A 25,374-nucleotide genomic window follows, 5' to 3' on the forward strand; every position below is an offset into this window, starting at 1 on the left:
ATGAATATAATATACAAGTTTCACTTTTTGAATGGAATTAGTGAAATAAATCAACTTCTTGATGATACTCTAATTATATGACCAGCACCTGTATTTGACTTGCAGTTTACGAGAAGGTATTTTAACATCCAAAAATTACACGCCTCACCTATTTATTGCTACTGTTCCCAGCATACGTATTCATCTTGTTTCATGTTCTACTGAAGTAGAGTTATTTCTCTCATTGTAATGTTTGCTCTTCTCCTTCCACAGGGCCGGTGCTGGTGCTCGCCCACCGGATCTACAGAACTCACTCAGAACCGGCATTGAGTAAGCGTTACTGCACAACCTATCCACAAACTATCACTTTTTACAATTCTTTTTGACACATCTTTTAACATCATTTATTATATTATATGTTGTTTACAAATAAAATTCCTAGTAATAAATTATCACTTTGGATATTTATCAATAAAATTTTGTTTTTGTTTTTTTTTTTTATGGCAAAAATAAGCAGCCGGAGCCATGGTGCAATGTGACGAATGTTAATTATAATGAGCGTGATATTAGTTTTGTTTGGTGTCAGTGTTGCTAGATTGAGTTGTTGTTTTTGTTGTTGTTTTTACGTGATGAAGACGTTATCAGCACAGCACCAGCACCCTGTCGGTGGAAACGAAGTTAGTGTCATTCAAAAAACAGATCTGAAAACATTGCCCAAACTATTCTGAACAAGAACGCTAACTATAACAATTACTATATTAGCATCCACATCAGCGGACATTCTGTTTAATATAAATGCATGCTGCAGTTTTGTCTTGTTCTGCTCTAAATGCTTGAAGTCTTTAAAGTGAAATGGATTCTGATTGGAAGTTAATGTTTTTATCATTCATCAGCTGGGGAGGAAAAACTCTGGAAGAGATTCCAACAATATTTTTCCTCTGTGTCGTTATCGTTACAGTTACAGAGAGATTATTAAAACTTTATGGTTATAGTTATCATTCTTGGTGTAACCAGCCCTTTATTCTTCTAGATCTGGTGAGGTGCGGCTTACTGTCACGACACACTCTTGACTTCCTCTTTGAGTCCTCAGGTTAGAGTAGAGCCGATCGCCCAGCGTGGACACCAGTTTGTCTGACGGACTTATGTCAGTATAGGTGTGACGCATGTAGTCTGAATCCTGATCCAGATCAGTAGGGTCTGGCATGAGTTTGTCTGTATGTGAATGCAAATGAGAACTAAATGTGGTCATCGACCCACCGAGGTCCACGACCTCCATCTGTGAATGTTTATGTGAATCAGCTTGATGAGCAGTTGTCCCAAAGTTCTCCAGTATCCCACAGTCCCTGGCACCATTGTCCTGCGATTGCGATGAAAAGAAATGTCGGCTTGTGTTGTTGCTGCTGTTGTTTGCATTTTCCTCCAAGTCTGGACCAGAGCTTTCTGCAGCTGAGGGCGGACCAGCACCCTCCTGCTCCGGACCAGCTGTTTCCGGCTCGGGCGATTCTGTACCTGCTGCTCCCTCACTGCCCTCCTCATCCGCTGCGCTAGCGATGCGAGGCAAGGTACTATGGTAGCGTGTGTCCAAGGGGTAATTGGCGCTGTCGCCTCTGCGTAGTGGGTAGCAGCGCTGTCGCTCTAGAGATGGCGAGTATCTAGCGGTACCAGGGTCGCTGTACTGTTTGCTGCGCTGCCACTGCTTCCGGAGATGGATACGGGAACGGTGGCGGTGACGCAATGAAGGTGAACCCTGCTGGTCGAACTGGGGATCATGGCGTAGGAATTCATTAAACAGCGCCTCCGTCTTCTCATCGATGCTGTAGTCTCGGCGACGGAAGCGTGGCCTGGGTTTGGTCGCAGGTTGTTGTTCTTGGGAAGCCTCTGCCTCCAAACTTACACTGCTCTCCGATGCCTCATCTTCAAGCTCTTCTTTAAACAGCCGAGCCTCAAAACTCTCGCAAACCGTGCCTTTACGGCCAGAATTGGTGAAAAAGCGACGACGTTCTGAAGCTGTCTTTGCAGAGCCACTTCCGAACAGTCTGAATTCCTCTGGAGCCTTGCAAGGAGCCTCGATAGAGGCGTAGCCGCTGTCCATTTGCAGAAGCTTCCGGTTGTTTGTCTCTCCGTCGCTGCCTCTCTCAGAGTCTACGCTGTCCCGTCCATTTCTCCTCTGCCCGGCATCCCTGACCACATCGTCATACGGCAGCTCACCATCCCCGTCCATGTCGTCATCGATGTCTTGCGACTGGTAGTTGGGGACACCTGCTCTTGATGCTCCTGCCGAGCAAACGCTGTCTGCATCGCTGCGAGTGGAGTCTCTATCATTGCTGCTCAGGTCGGAGGAGGCGTACTGCTCCAGTGATGCTCTCAAGCTCCAGATGTCTCGGTACAGGCTGGGCTGCTCTAGACTCTCCTGACGACTCGCCGGACCAAACTCTTCACCGCTACCTCCTGATGCTCCAGCCATCATCTCCTGTCCATCCTCTTCACCATCCAGAGGTCCCTGGGATGAGTGGAAAGCTGTAGTTGTGTCTTTCGTCACTGCATCTGTGTTGTATTTGAGCTCCATTACAGCCTCTACCTCTAACCTGCACAGACAGGAAACAGAGCCCAAAGCATGATGTCATTTGCCAACACACTCTCCAGACAGAAAGGTAAACATTGTAATTTTAAGGTAAATGAAAATGTGCTATATTTCTAATAGACGTGGTGGGGAAAATGGAATCACAGATGATTCTAGATTGTTCCTGACAAAATTGCAGAATTTTTCAAAGAATTTAGCAACAAGCCATTTCAATTTGCCAAAGATTTGCCACCATATGCAGTTGCTGAAAATTTGAGATGCATGGAGGACTGTTTTGAAATTAGACTGTGACTCCTGAAATTGAATGGTAAGGTGCCTTAAGATCCCCTAATTCAGGAGAGTCCAACCCTGCTCCTAGAGGGTCAATATATTTAGCTCCAACCCTAATTAAACAAACCTGAAACATATAATCAAGGTTTTCAGGATTACCAGGCAAATGTGTTTGGGCATGTTGGAGCTAAACTCTATAGGAATTTAGGCTGCATTTACATTAAATAGTTCAATTTACCCAATTCCGATTTTTTTTTTCCTCCCATGTGGCACAGATCGGATATGACCCATGAACACAATATGTACATTTGCGTCTGCCATGTAAGCGGACAGATTGGATATTCCTCTGTCAATGCGAGTCATATGTGACTGAAAAAGCGAAAGTGGCGAATGACATCAACTCAGGTGGACACCAACCGCAATCACATGACTCTTTTAAATGCAGCAATGGAGAACAAAGGCTCAACCCAATGTTTTGCTGACCTTTAAAGATGGTACGGAAAGCAAAATCTTGTATTAATATTTCGTCTGTGTCCACTGCAAATCACGCTGTTTTTACTTCCTTTTCGGCCTAAGCTTTTCCAGGTCAGTACGTGCACCGTGGGTTGTTTCGCCAAGTGTATAGTGTAAATGCAGATATTAGATATGGGTCACTTTTAATAGAAGATGTAAGCTGGTTGTCAAAAAATCTGATTTCGTCAACAAAACGGCATCAAGACCTGCAGTGTAAATGTGGCCTTAGGGGAGTCCAATCCTGATACTGGAGGTCCACTATCCTGCACAGTTTAGCTCCAACCCTAATTAAACAAACCTGAACCATCTAATCAAGGTCTTCAAGATAACTAGAAACATTCAGGCAAGTGCGTTTGGGCAGGTTGGAGCTAAACTCTATGGGACATTGGCCCTCCAGAAGCAGGATTGGACAACCCTGGCTTAATTTAAGGGAGTCCAATCCTGATCCTGGAAGTCCACTATCCTGCACAGTTTAGCTCCAACTCTAATTAAACACACCTGAACCATCTAATCAAGGTCTTCAAGATAACTAGAAACATTCAGGCAAGCGTGTTTTAACAGGTTGGAGCTAAACTCTATAGCACATTGGCCCTCCAGGAGCAGGATTGGACAATTCTGCCCTAATTTAGGGAAGTCCATTCCTGATCCTGGAAGTCCATTATCCTGCACAGTTTAGCTCCAACCCCAATTAAACACACCTGAACCATCTAATCAAGGTTTTCGGGATAACTATAAACTTTCAGGCAAGTGTTTTTAACAGGTTGGAGCTAAACTCTGTAGGAGATTGGCCCTCCAGGAGCAGGTTTAGACAACCCTGGCCTAATTGAGAGGGGGTCCAATCCTGATCCTGGAAATCCACTGTCCTGCGGAGTTTATCTCCAACCCCAATTAAACACACCTGAAACAGCTATTCAAGGTCCCCAGGATTAAAAGAAACATTCAGGCAAGTGCGTTTGGGCAGGTTGGAGCTAAACTCTATGGGACATTGGCCCTCCAGAAGCAGGATTGGACAACCCTGGCCTAATTTAAGGGAGTCCAATCCTGATCCTGGAAGTCCACTATCCTGCACAGTTTAGCTCCAACCCTAATTAAACACACCTGAACCATCTAATCAAGGTCTTCAAGATAACTAGAAACATTCAGGCAAGTGAGTTTGGGAAGGTTGGAGCTAAACTCTATGGGACATTGGCCCTCCAGAAACAGGATTTGACAACCCTGGCCTAATTTAAGGGAGTCCAATCCTGATCCTGGAAGTCCACTATCCTGCACAGTTTAGCTCCAACTCTAATTAAACACACCTGAACCATCTAATCAAGGTCTTCAAGATAACTAGAAACATTCAGGCAAATGTGTTTTAACAGGTTGGAGCTAAACTCTATGGGACATTGGCCCTCCAGGAGCAGGATTGGACAACCCTGCCCTAATTTAGGGAAGTCCATTCCTGATCCTGGAAGTCCATTATCCTGCACAGTTTAGCTCCAACCCCAATTAAACACACCTGAACCATCTAATCAAGGTTTTCGGGATAACTATATACTTTCAGGCAAGTGTTTTTTAACAGGTTGGAGCTAAACTCTGTAGGAGATTGTCCCTCCAGGAGCAGGTTTAGACAACCCTGGCCTAATTGAGAGGGGTCCAATCCTGATCCTGGAAATCCACTGTCCTGCGGAGTTTAGCTCCAACCCCAATTAAACACACCTGAAACAGCTATTCAAGGTCCCCAGGATTAAAAGAAACATTCAGGCAAGTGCGTTTGGGCAGGTTGGAGCTAAACTCTATAGGACATTGGCCCTCCAGAAGCAGGATTGGACAACCCTGGCCTAATTTAAAGGTCCCGTTTTTCGTGGTTTTTTGAAGCTTTGATTGTGTTTATAGTGTGCAATATAACATGTGTTCATGTTTCGTGTGTAAAAAAAACACAGTATTTTTCACATAATTTACTTATCTGTATACCGCTGTTTCCACTGTCATAAAAACGGGCTGATGACTTCCTTGTTCTATGAAGTCCCTCCTTCAGAAATACGTAACGAGTTCTGATTGTGCCAGCGGTTCCTGTGTTGTGATTCGACAGCTCTGAGCGCACCGTGCCCGGAAAGGTCACGCCTCTTACCATAACGTGGAGATGCACGCGCTCAGTGTTATTGTAAACATGTCTTTAATTTTACCCTATCAATTTGAGCCGGAATCAGACCCGGTGATTGGACCGCGGGATGAAAATAACAGCGTTTCGACGACATGGCAACAAACACACTCTACAAACGCAACTCTTGTGTATTCCTGTGGGCGGAGGTTAGTCAAAAAACTGTTTTAGTGACGTCATTAAAGAAGGAAGTAGAGGGATGTAGTCCAAACTGCCCGTTCGATGTAGGCGACTTCTGTTAAATAAAATATCTCGCTTGGCATTGAACTTTGAGCTTTAAAATTTTACAGATTTTATTTATACTCTAACAACAACATTACACACTAACTAAAGTTTGAAACATGGGATCACGAAGAACGGGACCTTTAAGGGAGTCCAATCCTGATCCTGGAAGTCCACTATCCTGCACAGTTTAGCTCCAACCCTAATTAAACACACCTGAACCATCTAATCAAGGTCTTCAAGATAACTAGAAACATTCAGGCAAGTGCGTTTTGGAAGGTTGGAGCTAAACTCTATGGGACATTGGCCCTCCAGAAGCAGGATTTGACAACCCTGGCCTAATTTAAGGGAGTCCAATCCTGATCCTGGAAGTCCACTATCCTGCACAGTTTAGCTCCAACTCTAATTAAACACACCTGAACCATCTAATCAAGGTCTTCAAGATAACTAGAAACATTCAGGCAAATGTGTTTTAACAGGTTGGAGCTAAACTCTATGGGACATTGGCCCTCCAGGAGCAGGATTGGACAATTCTGCCCTAATTTAGGGAAGTCCATTCCTGATCCTGGAAGTCCATTATCCTGCACAGTTTAGCTCCAACCCCAAGTAAACACACCTGAACCATCTAATCAAGGTTTTCGGGATAACTATATACTTTCAGGCAAGTGTTTTTAACAGGTTGGAGCTAAACTCTGTAGGAGATTGGCTCTCCAGGAGCAGGTTTAGACAACCCTGGCCTAATTGAGGGGGGTCCAATCCTGATCCTGGAAATCCACTGTCCTGCAGAGTTTAGCTCCAACCCCAATTAAACACACCTGAAACAGCTATTCAAGGTCACCAGGATTAAAAGAAACATTCAAGCAAGTGTGTTTGGGCAGGTTGGAGCTAAACTCTATAGGACATTGGCTCACCGAAAGCAGGATTGGACCTCCCTGGCCAAATTCAGGGGTGTCCAATCCTGATACTAGAGTTTTGCTCCAACGTGCAGGATTGGACGCCCTGCCCTAATTTCTAGGATATTTTGACTGGAGCTCCTGAGGTGCCATGGCTGTACCTGCTGAGGGCAGGAGGAGCTCCTGCAGTGGCGTCCAAAGAACCGGCTGAGAGGCGTCTAGGCGGTTCCATCTGTGGCTGAGCAGGAGGTTTTCGCAACAGAAAGTCACTGACTCCACCCTGTAAGTTTTCTTCTCCCTGATCCAGAGTCTCACTGGCCGCCCGCTGCCTCTGAAATGCACGTCTCCGTGGAGAAACTAAAAGAATACAAGAAAAGAACAGGAATAGCCAGGTAAGAATATTCACAGATGACCTTTGTTGACTAACTTAATCACAGACAGAAAAGAAACAAGCTCTGTTCCAAAACCTTCTAAGGCAGCATCATAACTACGAAAAAAATCTGATTTGAAACACTCTACATAGGCCGCATCTGAGGCATCACAGAAATAACACTATAATAAAATATAAGGTTATCATGTGATACTGTGACAGTGTTATTTTAGTATTATTTATATACTGTTATAGTATTTACCTTTGTATCAGGATTGGACACCCCTGAATTAGGCCAGGGATGTTCAAATCATCCAGTAGAGTTTAGCTCCAACCTGCCCAAACACACTTGGCTGAATGTATCTAGTAATCTCGAAGACCTTGATTAGCTGTTTCAGGTGTGTTTAATTGGGAACTATTTTTATCAGTGCATTTTGAAATGCATTGATTGTTTTAACAGATCTTATTCTTCAGGAACAGCCTTCACGTCAGCAGATCAGCAGCTTTTGAAATGGAGAGGTGAAGAAGCTCCTTGGCCTCACTAATGACCGCATGTAATGCAATCTATTGCTCATAAGCAGGAAATGAGCAGCCGTACTGACTGACCTTTCACATCAGGTGAAGAATAATGCAATTATTTTATAATTCATTCATCAGGAAGCAGATTTTGTCCTTGGTTAAAGTCTGTGAGCCAATCAGATCTAACAACAGTCACATGACTTTAACTAGACTGAGCTACTACCTGTATTGATCCAGTATTGATTCCTCATCTCCAGGCTCATTTAGAGCTGAATAAAAGCTCTCCTGGTGTAAAACATTGTTTAAGGAGACTGCTTTTGGATTGTGTGTTTTCTGAACAATATTGCAGTTCATATGAGGAATCATCATTGTTGAAGTTTGGACTTATGGACAGTTTGTTCAATTCATTTATTTGTTTATTAATTATTATATGGTTAATATGAATTAATTGTTTAATAATTAAATTATTATTGAATAATATTATTTATTATTTATGATTTCAGTAACTGAACTGCAGATACATCACCAACACATATGGACAGTCTATTTGTTACACCGCAAAAACAGTTTTTCTTACTCTGTATTTTTGCCTTGTTTTCCAATACAATTATCTAAACATCTGTTAAAAAAATAGATAATTAGATACGAAGCAAAATTCTTTTGGAGAATTCTAACAACATTTTGTGAAGTTTTTGTGCATTAATTTAACAAAATTCTGTGAGATTTCTCAGAAATCAAGCCGTCAATTCTTGTCAATTTGTTTCTCAAGTGAATATATCTTGTTTTAAGGAAGTTTAGATAATTATGTTGGAAAACAAGACAAAAATACTGAGGAAGAATATGATTTTTTTATATACATGTGTCAGGTCGTCACCTCTCATGTCAAGGCTCGCTGCTCTCTGGATGGTGTCGAGTCTCCATTTCTTGACGCTGAAGAACGGACCCGCTCCCTCCAGGCTGGCATGTCGTCTGAGCTTAGACAGGAAGTGGAGCATGGTGCCCTGAGCCGGACAGGAAGTGGAATCTCTGTCCATCAGCAGGCTTCTGCTCATCACCTCAATCTGGAGGTAAAGAGATCCATGAAATGAAGGGTAAAACAAAGCAAATACATAAAAATGAATACAAAATATAACAAATAATAATGATAATATAAAAAAGGCCTACATAAGAAGACACGTTCAGTGAATGAATTTAAAAGGTATAGCATGTAGCTGTGGGATGAAGCATCTCAATGCACCTGTTCACTTTGATGTTGACCTGTTTGAAGGTCTAACTGAATTTCGGCTTGCACTTCTGGAACCAAAGATGAACTTCAGCATGTAATGCATCAGTCACGGTCCCACAGCGGCTGAACACTCTCTGTCTTGGCCTGCTACAGTAGCCACGGCCCAAACACTCATCCTGTTATAGTAGCCACGGCCCAAACACTCATCCTGTTACAGTAGCCACGCCCCAAACACTCACCTTGTTACAGTAGCCACGCCCCAAACACTCATCCTGTTACAGTAGCCACGCCCCAAACACTCACCCTGTTACAGTAGCCACGCCCCAAACACTCACCCTGTTACAATAGCCACGCCCCAAGCACGCATCCTGCTACAGTAGCCACGCCCCAAACACTCACCCTGTTACAGTAGCCACGCCCCAAACACTCACCCTGTTACAATAGCCACGCCCCAAGCACGCATCCTGCTACAGTAGCCATGGCTCAAACACTCATCCTGTTACAGTAGCCACGCCCCAAACACTCACCCTGTTACAGTAGCCACGCCCCAAACACGCATCCTGTTACAGTAGCCACGCCCCAAACACTCACCCTGTTACAGTAGCCACGCCCCAAACACTCACCCTGTTACAATAGCCACGTCCCAAGCACGCATCCTGCTACAGTAGCCACGGCCCAAACACTCATCCTGTTACAGTAGCCACGGCCCAAACACTCATCCTGTTACAGTAGCCACGGCCCAAACACTCACCCTGTTACAGTAGCCACGCCCCAAACACTCACCCTGTTACAGTAGCCACGCCCCAAACACTCACCCTCCCAAACACTCATCCTGTTACAGTAGCCACGGCCCAAACACTCACCCTGTTACAGTAGCCACGCCCCAAACACTCACCCTGTTACAATAGCCACGTCCCAAACACTCACCCTGTTACAGTAGCCACGCCCCAAACACTCACCCTGTTACAATAGCCACGTCCCAAGCACGCATCCTGCTACAGTAGCCACGCCCCAAACACTCACCCTGTTACAATAGCCACGTCCCAAACACTCACCCTGTTACAGTAGCCACGCCCCAAACACTCACCCTGTTACAATAGCCACGTCCCAAACACTCACCCTGTTACAGTAGCTACGCCCCAAACACTCACCCTGTTACAATAGCCACGTCCCCAAGCACGCATCCTGCTACAGTAGCCACGCCCCAAACACTCACCCTGTTACAATAGCCACGTCCCAAACACTCACCCTGTTACAGTAGCCACGCCCCAAACACTCACCCTGTTACAATAGCCACGTCCCAAGCACGCATCCTGCTACAGTAGCCACGGCCCAAACACTCATCCTGTTACAGTAGCCATGGCCCAAACACTCACCCTGTTACAGTAGCCACGCCCCAAACACTCATCCTGTTACACTAGCCATGCCCCAAGCATGCATCCTGCTACAGTAGCCACGGCCCAAACACTCATCCTGTTACAGTAGCCACGGCCCAAACACTCATCCTGTTACAGTAGCCACGGCCCAAACACTCATCCTGTTACAGTAGCCACGGCCCAAACACTCATCCTGTTACAGTAGCCACGCCCCAAACACTCACCCTGTTACAGTAGCCACGCCCCAAACACGCATCCTGTTACACTAGCCATGCCCCAAGCATGCATCCTGCTACAGTAGCCACGCCCCAAACACTCACCCTGTTACAGTATCCACGCCCCAAACACTCACCCTGTTACAGTAGCCACGCCCCAAACACTCACCCTGTTACAGTAGCCACGCCCCAAACACTCACCCTGTTACAATAGCCACGTCCCAAACACTCACCCTGTTACAGTAGCCACGCCCCAAACACTCACCCTGTTACAATAGCCACGTCCCAAGCACGCATCCTGCTACAGTAGCCACGCCCCAAACACTCACCCTGTTACAATAGCCACGTCCCAAACACTCACCCTGTTACAGTAGCCACGCCCCAAACACTCACCCTGTTACAATAGCCACGTCCCAAGCACGCATCCTGCTACAGTAGCCACGGCCCAAACACTCATCCTGTTACAGTAGCCATGGCCCAAACACTCACCCTGTTACAGTAGCCACGCCCCAAACACTCATCCTGTTACACTAGCCATGCCCCAAGCATGCATCCTGCTACAGTAGCCACGGCCCAAACACTCATCCTGTTACAGTAGCCACGGCCCAAACACTCATCCTGTTACAGTAGCCACGGCCCAAACACTCATCCTGTTACAGTAGCCACGGCCCAAACACTCATCCTGTTACAGTAGCCACGCCCCAAACACTCACCCTGTTACAGTAGCCACGCCCCAAACACGCATCCTGTTACACTAGCCATGCCCCAAGCATGCATCCTGCTACAGTAGCCACGCCCCAAACACTCACCCTGTTACAGTATCCACGCCCCAAACACTCACCCTGTTACAGTAGCCACGCCCCAAACACTCATCCTGCTACAGTAGCCACGGCCCAAACACTCATCCTGTTACAGTAGCCACGGCCCAAACACTCATCCTGTTACAGTAGCCACGCCCCAAACACTCACCCTGTTACAGTAGCCACGCCCCAAACACTCACCCTGTTACAATAGCCACGTCCCAAGCACGCATCCTGCTACAGTAGCCACGGCCCAAACACTCATCCTGTTACAGTAGCCACGCCCCAAACACGCATCCTGCTACAGAAGCCACGCCCTAAACTCTCAGCCTGCTACAGAAGCCACGCCCACAAACTCTGAGCCTGCTACAGAAGCCACGCCCTAAACTCTCAGCCTGCTAAAGAAGCCACGCCCATAAACTCGGCCTGTTACAGTAGCCACGCCCCAAACACTCATCCTGTTACTGTAGCCATGCCCCAAACACACATCCTGCTACAGAAGCCACGCCCACAAACTCTGAGCCTGTTACAGTAGCCACGCCCCAACTCTCACTATAGGCTGAGCGGACACTCTCAATGTTCTGATGGTGCCTGAGGGGCTCAATGTTTACACTTTTGGGGAATATAAACCCATGGTTGGGATACTAATAGTAGTCAACGAACAATAAACTGGGTTAAGAGAATGCATTTTAACATAATAAATCTTACAAATCTTAAAAAAGCTTCACTTTTAAAGAGACAGGATTTAAAACAGAGCATTCAGATCTTTTAGTGTAAATGTATTCTAGCAGTCCTCAAAAATAAAATAATGAACTTGTTAATGAGGATAATATGGGTTGAATTTAACATCTGCAGTTTTCACATGACGTCACACCTTTATAGAAACGCCCACCCGGAAGGCAAAACAACTCACGGTTTGTGATCGGGCAGGTTTTCCGGTGTGTTCGGCGCTGGTGTTCAGGGTGGAGTTGAGTGTGTCTCCGGGTAGAGCGCAGCTGGGGCTTTGACTGCTCCACAATCCTGGAGCCTCTGGCACGGGGCCCTCAGTGGGCTGCACACACACACACACACACATTTATTTGCTCTGCTCCTCAACCTAGTGCACTGACTACATAGGCTGCATTTTAAGGCGTCATGAGCATCAGACTCCAGAATATAGCCAGTGTAACGAAGAAACCTTTGGACAAATTAGTGCTTTCCAGAGCATTTTCAACATTAGTGATGTTCTTCAGACTGACGTGTGTCACCTGGAATATGGAGAGGGACGGGTGTTGTGAGGGCTGTTCAGTGACCGTGATGCTGTTCTCTGGTGAATCACACTCCATGATGGTGAGGATCTTCAGCGCCGGCGGCTGGATGTGCAGGTGTGTCAGACGAGCTTTCTTCAGGTGATGGAAGTCTCCTTCTGTGAGAGTGTACCTGAGAGAGAGAGAGAGAGAGGGAAAGAGAGAGAAAGAGAAAGAGAGAGAAAGAGAGATCAGTATTGAGCTCCTCTTCATTCCACACCTTTCTGTTCTTTATGGTTCTGAACTAAAACATGAACTCGACTGGTCATGTGATCACCATCAGCTGAATACAGACACACACGACAGACGCTCAGCAGTGCTTTGGAAATCTGACCCTTGACCTTTATAGCAGTGTGTCTGACCTTCGACCTTTCTCCTGGTCTTTGGCGCTCTGCTCATAGATGGCGGCCTCGTTGAAAGAGACACGTCGTCCGGTGCACGACGCAGACAGGAAATGATCCGTGTCCGTATCGCCATGACAACTGGAAGTGGACAGCGACTCGCCACTCTCGAGTCTGATGGTGATGTCTGAAGAAGATGAAAAACCTCAATAATGCACATTTGTGGAGGGAGGGAAGATGATCATAAGAGCTTTATGAATGTTGTTTAAATGACTGCTAATTATTTTTGATAAATGTTACATCAGACTTTGAAATTCACTGTTTTTTACTTAAGACACTTGATCATATCTTCACTGATGCTTTTTGAGAATTGTTTACTCTCACTTAGAACAAAACAAATGAATAGAACAAAACTGGTTAATATTTAAGACTTAATAGAAAAAAAGATTAATATTTAAAATCTTTTAATAGAACAAAACTAATTATATAGAACAAAACCGATAAATATTTAAATCTCTTAATAGAACAAAACACATTATTATTTAAATCATTTAATAGAACAAAACCGATAAATATTTAAATCGCTTAATACAGCAAAACCGATAAATATTTAAATCTTTTAATAAAACAAACCGATTAATATGTAGAACAAAACGATAAATATTTAAATCTCTTAATAGAACAAAACCGATAAATATTTAAAACTCTCAATAGAACAAACCGATAAATATTTAAAACACTTAATACAGCAAAACCGATAAATATTTAAAACACTTAATACAGCAAAACCAATAAATATTTAAATCTTTCAATAGAACAACACCGATAAATATTTGAAACTCTTAATAGAACAAAACCGATAAATATTTAAAACTCTCAATAGAACAAAACCGATAAATATTTAAAACACTTAATACAGCAAAACCAATAAATATTTAAATCTTTCAATAGAACAACACCGATAAATATTTGAAACTCTTAATAGAACAAAACGATAAATATTTAAAACTCTCAATAGAACAAAACCGATAAATATTTAAAACTCTCAATAGAACAAAACCGATAAATATTTAAAACTCTCAACAGAACAAAACCGATAAATATTTAAAACTCTCAATACAACAAAACCGATAAATATTTACAACTCTCAATACAACAAAACCGATAAATATTTAAAACTCTTAATACAACAAAACCAATAAATATTTACAACTCTCAATACAACAAAACCGATAAATATTTAAATCTCTCAATAGAACAAAACCGATAAATATTTAAAACTCTTAATACAACAAAACCAATAAATATTTACAACTCTCAATACAACAAAACCGATAAATATTTAAATCTCTCAATAGAACAAAACCGATAAATATTTAAAATTCTCAATAGAACAAAAACAATAAATATTTAAAACTCTCAATAGAACAAAACCGATAAATATTTAAAACTCTCAATAGAACAAAAATGATAAATATTTAAAATTCTCAATAGAACAAAAACGATAAATATTTAAAACTCTCAATAGAACAAAACCGATAAATATTTAAATCTCTCAATAGAACAAAACCGATAAATATTTAAAATTCTCAATAGAACAAAAACGATAAATATTTAAAATTCTCAATAGAACAAAAACGATAAATATTTAAAACTCTCAATAGAACAAAACCGATAAATATTTAAATCTCTCAATAGAACAAAACCGATAAATATTTAAAATTCTCAATAGAACAAAAACGATAAATATTTAAAATTCTCAATAGAACAAAAACGATAAATATTTAAAACTCTCAATAGAACAAAACCGATAAATATTTAAATCTCTCAATAGAACAAAACGATAAATATTTAAAACTCTCAATAGAACAAAAATGATAAATATTTAAAATTCTCAATAGAACAAAAACGATAAATATTTAAAACTCTCAATAGAACAAAACGATAAACATTTAAAACTCTTAATATAACAAAACCGATAAACATTTAAATCTCTTAATAGAACCAAACCGACCAACAAAATCTCCTTATTGCCTTGACTATATTAATTTGGTTGTGAATCATTATTAACTCGTGTTCAGGCACCTTGTGTCGGCTGACTCTCCTCTACGTATGTAGTGTTGGTTTTTTCCAGGTCATCACTGGCTCTGAACATGAAACAAACACAAACAACATCATGTGAGAATATCAATGTCATTCATCTGTTGAACTCAAGCATCTGAGATTATTGATTTGTTCATAGTTTGTACACACACACACACACACACACACACAAACACACACACTAAATGTGCTGATGAACAAGTTTGTCTAGTCCAGTTTTCCAGTAAATAAAATGACATTCTAGAGGATTCTGTGCTGATGGACCCTCATGCATGAAGAGATGTTTCTACTGACTGAATAACAGCGTCATCTTCTGCTCTTCAGGAATAACAGCTCCTGTGTGAACTGGACAGATCGCTGACGTGACGCAGGCGAGTGTGAATGAATGAGGAGGTTTTGATGTGTGAATGTTCACCTGGAGTAGCGTCGTTCTCCTCGACAGCAGCGGTGACAGAAGATCAGCAGGACGGACAGAACGATCAGCGTCCCGCCGGCGAACACACACAGCATCACCAGCAGCAGGACGTAGTTCTCCTGAGAACCCGACACCAGAGGCACGTCCTGTTACATGCACACGCTTGTCAGTCTGAGATCAGTGTCATGCTCCACACATCAGTGCATTTCACAGAAAACTTTCAGTTTTTCAGTTTTCTGTGCATTTCTTCCAACGTACTGGTCAGGAGGCAGAAGATCACAGGACTCGGACAGTCAGAAACCCCCAGAACACACAAGAAACCGCATGTCGGAGTGCTTTTTTTTGTCTCGCATCACTCAATTTTAATTGTATTTGTAACTTGAGTCATTACAGCACAATGCTCAACTGCTGTTGTTTTTAATTGTGCTTTATACATAATTTGAGATTGAGATTAATAGTTTTTGACAATCACTTACTCTTGCTTTGAACAAGACCAATTATTTAAATCTCTTAATAGAACAAAACTGATTAATATTTAGAACAAAACCGATTAATATTTAGAACAAAGCGGTTAATATTTAGAACAAAATTGATTAATATTTAGAATAAAACCGATTAATATTTAGAACAAAACCGATTAATATTTAGAATAAAACCGATTAATATTTAGAACAAAACTGATTAATATTTAGAACAAAGCGGTTAATATTTAGAACAAAATTGATTAATATTTAGAATAAAACCGATTAATATTTAGAACAAAACCGATTAATATTTAGAACAAAACCGATTAATATTTAGAACAAAACCGATTAATATTTAGAACAAAGCGGTTAATATTTAGAACAAAATTGATTAATATTTAGAATAAAACCGATTAATATTTAGAACAAAACTGATTAATATTTAGAACAAAACCGATTAATATTTAGAACAAAACGATTAATATTTAGAACAAAACCGATTAATATTTAGAACAAAACCGATTAATATTTGGAACAAAACCGATTAATATTTAGAATAAAACCGATTAATATTTAGAACAAAACTGATTAATATTTAGAACAAAGCGGTTAATATTTAGAACAAAATTGATTAATATTTAGAATAAAACCGATTAATATTTAGAACAAAATTGATTAATATTTAGAATAAAACCGATTAATATTTAGAACAAAACTGATTAATATTTAGAACAAAACCGATTAATATTTAGAACAAAACGATTAATATTTAGAACAAAACCGATTAATATTTAGAACAAAACCGATTAATATTTGGAACAAAACCGATTAATATTTAGAATAAAACCGATTAATATTTAGAACAAAACTGATTAATATTTAGAACAAAGCGGTTAATATTTAGAACAAAATTGATTAATATTTAGAATAAAACCGATTAATATTTAGAACAAAACTGATTAATATTTAGAACAAAACCGATTAATATTTAGAACAAAACGATTAATATTTAGAACAAAACCGATTAATATTTAGAACAAAACTGATTAATATTTAAAACTCTTAAAGGAACAAAACCAATTAATAGAACTAAAAAAAAAACGATTAATCGATAGCTTTTCTGATTTTGTTTATTTTTTTGTAATTGATGAATTTTGCAACATCGACACCTTTATTGAATCAACACTGAATTGAACTGATCTGAATAATGACTCTATTGTCTTCTGTAGAGCTACTTTACAGCTGAATCTGAATTTCTCTCATATCTGATGAAGTTTGCATCATTGATTCTGTTATTTTTCTGTTTATTACTGTGAAGCTGCTTTGAAACACCCAAAAATGATGACAGAATGATCTTAGTATCTCTTTACCTTGTTTACTACTCTCGGTCTCACTGCAGCACTGATATACTGTAAGATCCTTCATTAAATATACATTATTCATCTGTCCAATACGTCTGCAGAATGTACAGTCTGTACTGCAGACGTTTGAGAGTTATCGAGTGTCTCAGCAGCGCTGGATTATACAATTACCTTTGTGAGAGATGATTGATTAATAAGCGCTGACAGACTGTTCATAATCAAATCTCTAATGAAAGATCCTCAGCTCGATTTCTGTCTCTCTCTGAATGAGAAACCAGGACACAGTGCACTAAAATTAGAGACAGAATAAGGCCTTGAGCTTCGACGCATGTGCTGCGCTCACTGAGGAGAGAGTCTGTGTGAATCTGATTTCACTTTCTGTGGAGAATAGAAACATTATTAGCGATCTTTCTCTTTAATGTGCACGTGTGTACGCTTGTGTGCACGACTGATAAAAACAAGCTCCTCCAAGGGGCTTCCCTCATGTGAGGTCAAACTTTCCATCCAGTGGGAGCAACCTGGATCAGTGTCTCCATGGCAACAGCCTCCCCGTGGCCCCTCCCTCACCTGAGGTGCTTCCTCATTGAAGAGCAGGTGAAATACAAACTGACTTCAGATCACGAGCAGGAGCGCAACATAGCTCGGTCACGACTGAGATTAGGCCATAGGCACGTCAAAATCACAATCGCAAATACGGCGTATTATTTGTATGACATAAAATATTATTTATGAACAATAATATTTAAATAAACAATAATAGCCAGTAGAAACGTATAAGAAGTTTGTACAATAGGAAATAAACACAACAAACAAGTCAAAAGCACAAAAGGAGCACTCTAGTACAGGATTAAGTTAAAAAAAAAATTATGAAACTTAACTTTGCCCTTGTTCCAGAGCAAGTCAATTTGGCAAAGTATTTGATTAATAAGACCAAAGATTGCCCTTTTGATATACCTAAAACTTATTATATCTCATGTTCAACCACTATCGACATACTTCCTGAAGGACTGGATGAGGTGAAGCTGTTCTCGGCGGGTACACGAGCACTGAACGGCCGCCTGGAGCTCACATCTCCCAAAACGTCTAAATAAATTGCCTGTATGCCTATATATACATCTCATATTTTAGGTCTAAACAACTATATTCTTGCCTAAAAACTCTTAAAACTACATTACGTGACACAATAACGGTAGTATTTGTAAAATTACAGTGGGTTTGATCCTCCACCATTGACGCTCGCTGTGAGAAATGCTGCCAGTGTAGATCCGGCAGAAACACTCAGAGTGATGCAAATTGTGAAACGGTTTGCGTGTGATATAGTAGACTATTGCATGACAGGAAAAGGCTCTCAGCCAATCAGATTCGAGAACTAGAACTAACTGTATTCCTTTCAAAAGTTTGAAGTCAGTAAGATTTTTTAAAACGAAATTACTACTTTTATTCAGCAAGGAGGCATTCAATTGATCAAAAGTGACAGTAAAGGTGTTTATAATGTTACAAAAGATTCAATTTTAAAAAAAAATGCTGTTCTTTTGAAAAATAGAATGTCAGTTTCCACAAAAATATGATGGTTTTCAACATTGATAATAATCATAAATGTTTCTTGAGCTAAAAATGTCCATGATTTTTAAAGATGTATTAATTTCTATGCCTTTCCCAGAGTTTTCGAATCCCCGGATTGTTCCAGGTTTTGCTGACGGTGGGATGCTGTGGACGAACACATGCTGCATACTGAGTACTCTTATATGTGGTACAGGTTGACGTGGTTTTGAACACACCCAATAACTCAAGCTGTTCTTGTTTTTCTCGTCCGCAGCGAATGAAACAGATTCTCTCACAGATTTTCAGTGCGTCTCCAAACAGCAAGATGGACTTTCAGTGAAGAAATGCCAAAAGAGAGAAAAACACGTAGTCTGCAGTTTTCCGGGCAGCACTGAAGCCGTTTCTCATGATGATGTTCTGCAGGTTTTGTGTGTGTTTTTCCATGTTATCCAATAGTTACCCATTCATTTCTATGAGGGAAATGAAGACACACTTCCAAAAAGTTTGAACATTTTCTCACCTGCATTTGACATGCAAATCAAATAACATTGAATACATCTGAACACTGTCCTCTGATCATTAAAGTTTAACTGTGATCATATATTAATGTTCCGTTTATTGTGTTTCTGTTTACTTGAATTGAAAAAAGCACCAAAAAACAACTATTTATTGGACTTCTCACCATTTTACACATAGAAATGAATGGGTAAGTGTGGTAACCAGTATGTGTGTGTGACACGTGTTTTTTGGGAGTGTGTTTGCGGTGTTAGAGTTGTGACTGTTGTACTCACAGTGGTGAGACGGGTCTGTAATGGAGACTCATCACTCATGATCCAGAAGCGTGTGTGTGACGCCTGCAAGAACAGAGGAGAAAATGACAGGCAGTCAGACCGTGTGAGTGAGTGAGTGAATCAGTGAGTGAGTGAATCAGTCAGTGAGTGAGTGAGTGAATCAGTGAGTTAATGAGTTAGTGAGTGAGTGACTGAATCAGTCAGTGAGTGAGTGAATGTGTGTGTGAGTGAATCAGTGAGTGAGTGAGTGAGTGAGTGAATCAGTGAGTGACTGAATCAATGAGTGAGAGTGTGAGTCAGTGAGTGAGTGAATCAATGAGTGAGTGAATGAGTGAATCAGTGAGTGACTGAATCAATGAGTGAGTGAGTGAGTGAGTGAATCAGTGAGTTAATGAGTCAGTGAGTGACTGAGTCAGTGAGTCAGTCAGTCAGTGAATCAGTGAGTTGAGTCAGTCAGTGAGTTAATGAGTCAGTCAGTCAGTGAGTGAATCAGTGAGTTAATGAGTCAGTCAGTGAGAGTGAGTGAGTGAGTAAGCGAGTAAGCAAATGAGTCAGTGAGTGAGTGAGTGAATCAGTGAGCGAGTCAGTGAGTGAGTGAATCAGTGAATGAGTCACTCAGTCAGCCAGTTTGTCAGTGAGTGAGTGAGTGAGTGAGTGAATCAGTGAGTTAATGAGTCAGTCAGTGAGTGAGTGAGTATGCGAGTAAGCAAGTGAGTCAGTGAGTGAGTGAGTGAATCAGTGAGTGAGTCAGTCAGTGAGTGAGTAAGTGAATCAGTGAGTAAGTGAGTAAATCAGTGAGTGAGTAAGTGAATCAGTGAGTGAGTCAGTGAATCAGTGAGTGAGTGAGTCAGACAGTGTGTGAATGTCAGTGAGTGGGTGAATCAGTCATTGAGTGAGTGAGTGTGAGTGAGTGAGTCAGGTGAGAGTCAGTGAATCAGTGAGAGTCAGTCAGTGAGTGAGTCAGGGAGTGAATCAGTGAGTGAGTCAGTCATTGAGTGAGTGAGTAAGTGAATTAGTGAGTCAGTGAGTGAGTGAATCAGTGAGTGAGTGAATCGGTGAATCAGTGAGAGTCAGTCAGTGAGTGAGTCAGAGAGTGAATCAGTGAGTGAGTCAGTCATTGAGTGAGTAAGTGAATTAGTGAGTCAGTGAGTGAGTGAATCAGTGAGTCAGTGAATCGGTGAGTGGGTCATTCAGTGAGTGAGTCAGTCAGTCAGTCAGTCAGTCAGTCAGACAGTGAGTGAGTGAGTGAGTGAGTGAGTCTGTCAGTGACTGAGTGAGTGAGTGAATCAGTGAGTTAATGAGTCAGTCAGTGAGTGAGTGAGTAAGCGAGTAAGCAAGTGAGTCAGTGAGTGAGTGAGTGAATCAGTGAGTGAGTCAGTCAGTGAGTGAGTAAGTGAATCAGTGAGTAAGTGAGTCAGTGAATCAGTGAATCAGTGAGTGAGTGAGTAAGACAGTGAGTGAATGAATCAGTAAGTCAGTGAGTGGGTGAATCAGTGAGAGTCAGTCAGTGAGTGAGTCAGAGAGTGAATCAGTCATTGAGTGAGTAAGTGAATTAGTGAGTCAGTGAGTGAGTGAATCAGTGAGTGAGTGAGTAAGACAGTGAGTGAATGAATCAGTGAGTCAGTGAGTGGGTGAATCAGTGAGAGTCAGTCAGTGAGTGAGTCAGAGAGTGAATCAGTCATTGAGTGAGTAAGTGAATTAGTGAGTCAGTGAGTGAGTGAATCAGTGAGTGAGTGAGTAAGACAGTGAGTGAATGAATCAGTGAGTCAGTGAGTGGGTGAATCAGTGAGAGTCAGTCAGTGAGTGAGTCAGAGAGTGAATCAGTCATTGAGTGAGTAAGTGAGTGAGTGAGTGAATCGGTGAGTGGGTCATTCAGTGAGTGAGTCAGTCAGTCAGACAGTGAGTGAGTGAGTGTGTGTGTGTGTGTGTGTGTGTGTGTGTGTGCGTTCTAATGGGTCACAGACAGCAGAGAAACGCATCACTGAATGCAAATCATACAATACAACCATAAACTCAATTAAGCACAGCACAGTTAATAAGTTAATCAACACTTCTCATAGACTGTGTCTAGAATCGAACTCTTCTGTATATTGACACACATTCATCCTTCACTTGGTAATTTGGCTAATTGTGATGCAACATTAACCCAGTGTGTGTTCTGTGTTCGGCTGCTAAATCACGTACACCTCAGTCTAAATGTCATTAATACTTTTACATATTATTGTTGAATGTATGCAGGTCATGCTGATGTTAATAAATGTGATTTTTTATTATTTTTGTATGATGTAGGTCATGTGATGTGTGTCCTGAAGTGAAACGGGTCAAGACGCACCGGACTGTGACGCTCTGGTAGGACTGATGCAGCTCACACACACACACACACACACACACACATACTTCCAGTGAACTAGAAGCCATAAAAACACTCAAACGTCCGCTTCATTCTGCATTCATTAGAGCTCTTTAACTCTAACCGCACACACAATCGCAATTAAACACTGAGCCGATGTTTCCTGTGCATGTGTGATGCTGGGAAACTGAGCGTCCAACGGAACATTGAGTATTCATGAGGAAAACTACTGCTCCAACACACACACACACACACACTCCTGGAGGAGAGCAAGAGATGCCCGCTGATGTCATCTGGGGCATTATGGGATTGATGGAGGATGCTGTGGCGGTCAGTGAAGCAGTGCTGAGAGCTGCAGAAAAGTAGGACACTGCACATCTGCAGCCGGCTGCCTTCATTAATGACTGAAATCTGGAGAGCAGGATGTCACATGACTAATGCAACGATGGCCTATATTTTATATAGTTATTATATATGTAAAGGCTAAAAGTAAAAATTAGCTGATAAAATACCAGAATTTACATTTTTATATATATATATATATATAGAGAGAGAGAGAGAGAGAGAGAGAGAGATGCACGGATACTAGCCGATTAACCCTCTACTGCATACATGTTGATGCCACATGAAAAATTTTTGGTTCATTTGGGAACATTTTAATTAAAATTTTTTTTTTTTAAATTAAACACACCCCAAAATATTTTTTCTGTTGCCTCAGGGCAATGTTGTGCAACAGTGGTACAGAAGCATAGAGAAAATGATCAAAATCACATTTAAAAAAAAAAAAATTTTTCAAGAAATCATTACATAAAAAGGGGGAAACACTTGAAAGACATTGATATATTGAATTTGATACATGCATATGTCTGTATCATGTCATGCCATATAATGTACTTCATGTAATAAGATTTCACTCCGTACGAAACTTGACAAAGCAGTTCTTCTCTGCTGTGAAATTGTGGTTTATGTTACAATTGTTGCACATCACTTTGGGTGTTTCTGCACACCCAGGAACCTGCATCTTCCCTTCTTATAACACATTATGGCCAATGCGAGGTACTGTCTAAAACATCCTCGAAAAGTACACCTTATCGCACAACGTTGCCCTCAGGGCAACGAAAAGAAAAACTGAATTTCTGAACATGCAAAATAAATTAAATTCATAAAACCTGACAAAAGTCTTCTCTACACCTTCATACACACACACACATATTTTACAGTTCATGTCCTTTTAAATAAGATAACTAAAGCAAATAATCTCACCTTCTTCTCACACCATGTGCTCCTGTGACCATGTGTCAGAACAGGATGTCCCACCTTTAAATGGTGCTTGATAGTGACTCTCACACCTTACTGGACTGTTCCTTGGTACTTTCTCAACCTTTCTAATGGGTTGTAATCATTTAAATAAAAATGTACTAAACACAGGGCTTAAGAAAACTCTCCGTTGCCTGAGGGCAGCGCTGTGCTGTAGAGGGTTCATTATTCTGCTGATCCTGATAACGATACCGATAGGTTGGGGGCTCTGCCTTTTATACCTTCTTTTAAACTGATAATTTCATTAATTAATCATTATGTTTTTAATTATTATATTTTGACAGAAATGCAAATAAAAACTTTATTCTCTCCATTTCATCAACTTGTTTCAGAGTAACTGCTATCAGTTACAAACAAACACATTACTCAAATTAATATTAACACGCATTAAATTATGAAGATTAAATGAACTACTGAATGTTATTAATTCATATGATTACTAACAATATTGAACATCAAACTGGTTTCGTTGCATTTTCGTTACACAAAGCACAAATTCGGTGCATTTTCCGGCCCTCTCTTGATTGACAGGATATATCGGCCCTGCTGTTTTAAAACTATCGACTGATAGTGTGAAAATTTGCTTTTATCGGCCGATAACGATTATTGGCCGATATATCGTTGCATCTCTAATAATATATCTCTATATATAGGCCTATGCTAAACATAAATTATGCACAATATTTAATATTTTTAAACTTTTTTAAAATTTGAATAACCTCAGAATATGCAAACATTGGCCAGTATGTACAAGTCTATCACTAGTCAGTTATAATAATTAACTCCTCAGCTAAATGAAATCAGTAGTGACGTGTGTGATGGGATGATGTAAGCTGGTTTCATGAGATCTGTACATGTGAATGCATTGAGAGCATTACATAAAGCCAGTGTGAGGTGAATGATTCCTCTGCAGTGTGAAACTCACACAACAGTCTTTTGTTGCTCGTTGAGGCACGAGCGTTTTACAGTTAATCCAGCGCGCGGCTGGTAAAGCGCGAGGTTTGTTCGGCGCTTACGTCACTATTTCTGTTTTGATCGAGTGGCTTTGAAATGTTGATGCATCGCGACGCGTCCCGCGCAGGGCGGTGAAATGACGCTCCTTCAAAGTCGATGATCACGAGAGACGCGCGTAACACACATTTCCACCATCACGGACACAGTTACATTCTTAGCGGAACCCAGAGACGCGTATTCAGAGCGCGCTTCGTCCTCAATGCAATAATGCATTTTAAATCAAACGCGTTAAATGCAGGCAGACAGATGAGTGCCAGATGTGTCGCTAAACATCAGCGCGCGTGAATGGGGGAATCACTCACCTATTTGTAATGCATGCTGTCCGCGCGAGGGACGCGTTATAAGCGCTCACCAATGGCACGACGCTCCAGCAGGCGCGTTACATTTCATCCTAATGGCAGCCGGAGTTTATGAATGAAGCCTGGAGATGAAGCCACGCCCACTGGGGGTTGATGATGCGAGCGGTGGGATTCCTCCTCGATGTGCGTCAGAGAGGAGGATGATGATGATGATGATGGTGCTTCATTGTGCACTGCAGAAATGCACTGATTCACAAAACCGCCAGTGTTCAATCACAGCCAATTATGGTAATCACGTTTGCTTTCTAATTAATATCATGTATTTTGGGAATTGCAGATGAAGTGTGTCTACAGTGAGAATCAGAGCTCGAGCAGCGCGAGGTGTTTCACTGCAGCAGGTGCGCGTGCACTTTATACTGATGCACATTTACACAGCTCATGCTCAGATAAAACAAACATTATAGGCGAATGTTTTAAAAACGTTTTCTCTTAGTTATGCAAACGTTAAGGGAACATTCCATTGTACAAACGTTACTTTTCAATGTTCTCTGAACGTTCTGAAATAAGTAGCATTTAAACAAACGCCCTACTGAAATGTTTCAGAAAAACATGTGCAAATAATGTTTCTGCACTAACGTTCTGAGAACATTATTAAAGGCCAGATAACACTGAGCAAACATTCTGTTAACGTTACTGGAAGAATGTTTGTTCATCACATTGTTAGCTGTGGTTTCAGTCTTTGTACTTCAAAATTTAATGTTTAATTCAGTTGCATTTCTTTGTAACTATTTGCGAAATTTACTAGTTTCTGGGACTGGCAGTGGTTATGCAGATGACAAATATTGCATACAAATATGCAACTTACATTTACAAAGAAACTCCACATTCTACAGACCAGGGGTCGAATAATTAATTCAGTCTAATAATTAGTTATAAAAAATGTAGGCTAAAATTAAAATAATTTTAAAATGAATGCAATCAAAATAAA

At 41.0% G+C, this 25,374-nt stretch overlaps 1 protein-coding gene and 1 long non-coding RNA gene across 3 annotated transcripts; one reads left to right on the forward strand and one right to left on the reverse strand.

Moving 5' to 3' along the window:
- Positions 1 to 24,758, reverse strand: LOC125251449 (voltage-dependent calcium channel beta subunit-associated regulatory protein). Of its 2 annotated transcripts, none has more exons than XM_048164467.1 (10): positions 24,390 to 24,758; positions 19,407 to 19,469; positions 15,249 to 15,367; positions 14,816 to 14,877; positions 12,752 to 12,917; positions 12,351 to 12,522; positions 12,017 to 12,154; positions 8,362 to 8,548; positions 6,760 to 6,955; positions 1 to 2,564 (listed from the first exon to the last, which is right to left on the reverse strand). In XM_048164467.1, exons 2-10 carry the CDS (start codon positions 19,443 to 19,445, stop codon positions 998 to 1,000), a joined length of 2,646 nt encoding a protein of 881 aa, XP_048020424.1. In that variant the 5' UTR covers positions 19,446 to 19,469; positions 24,390 to 24,758; the 3' UTR covers positions 1 to 997. The 2 variants fall into 2 exon arrangements, with proteins under 2 accessions (XP_048020424.1, XP_048020423.1); XM_048164466.1 differs by having other exon boundaries at positions 15,249 to 15,394.
- LOC125251450 lies at positions 6,857 to 8,487 on the forward strand. Its single transcript, XR_007181003.1, has 3 exons — positions 6,857 to 6,990; positions 7,443 to 7,586; positions 8,354 to 8,487. It is a non-coding gene; the product is annotated as an uncharacterized LOC125251450 (long non-coding RNA).
- Positions 24,759 to 25,374: the final 616 nt, after the last annotated feature.

This window comes from Megalobrama amblycephala, linkage group LG17, assembly GCF_018812025.1.
Source record: "Megalobrama amblycephala isolate DHTTF-2021 linkage group LG17, ASM1881202v1, whole genome shotgun sequence".
NCBI lineage: Eukaryota > Metazoa > Chordata > Actinopteri > Cypriniformes > Xenocyprididae > Megalobrama > Megalobrama amblycephala.

What these genes read in the sequence shown, in the direction of transcription:
- LOC125251449 (XM_048164466.1), bottom strand. Translation starts at nt 19,445, where the DNA reads ATGAGTGATGAGTCTCCATTACAGACCCGTCTCACCACT. An exon ending in GGAGAGTCAGCCGACACAAG is followed by an intron (nt 12,918 to 14,815) that starts GTGCCTGAACAC and finishes CATCTTCTTCAG; the next exon opens with ACATCACCATCAGACTCGAG. An exon ending in GACCAGGAGAAAGGTCGAAG is followed by an intron (nt 12,523 to 12,751) that starts GTCAGACACACT and finishes TCTCTCTCTCAG; the next exon opens with GTACACTCTCACAGAAGGAG.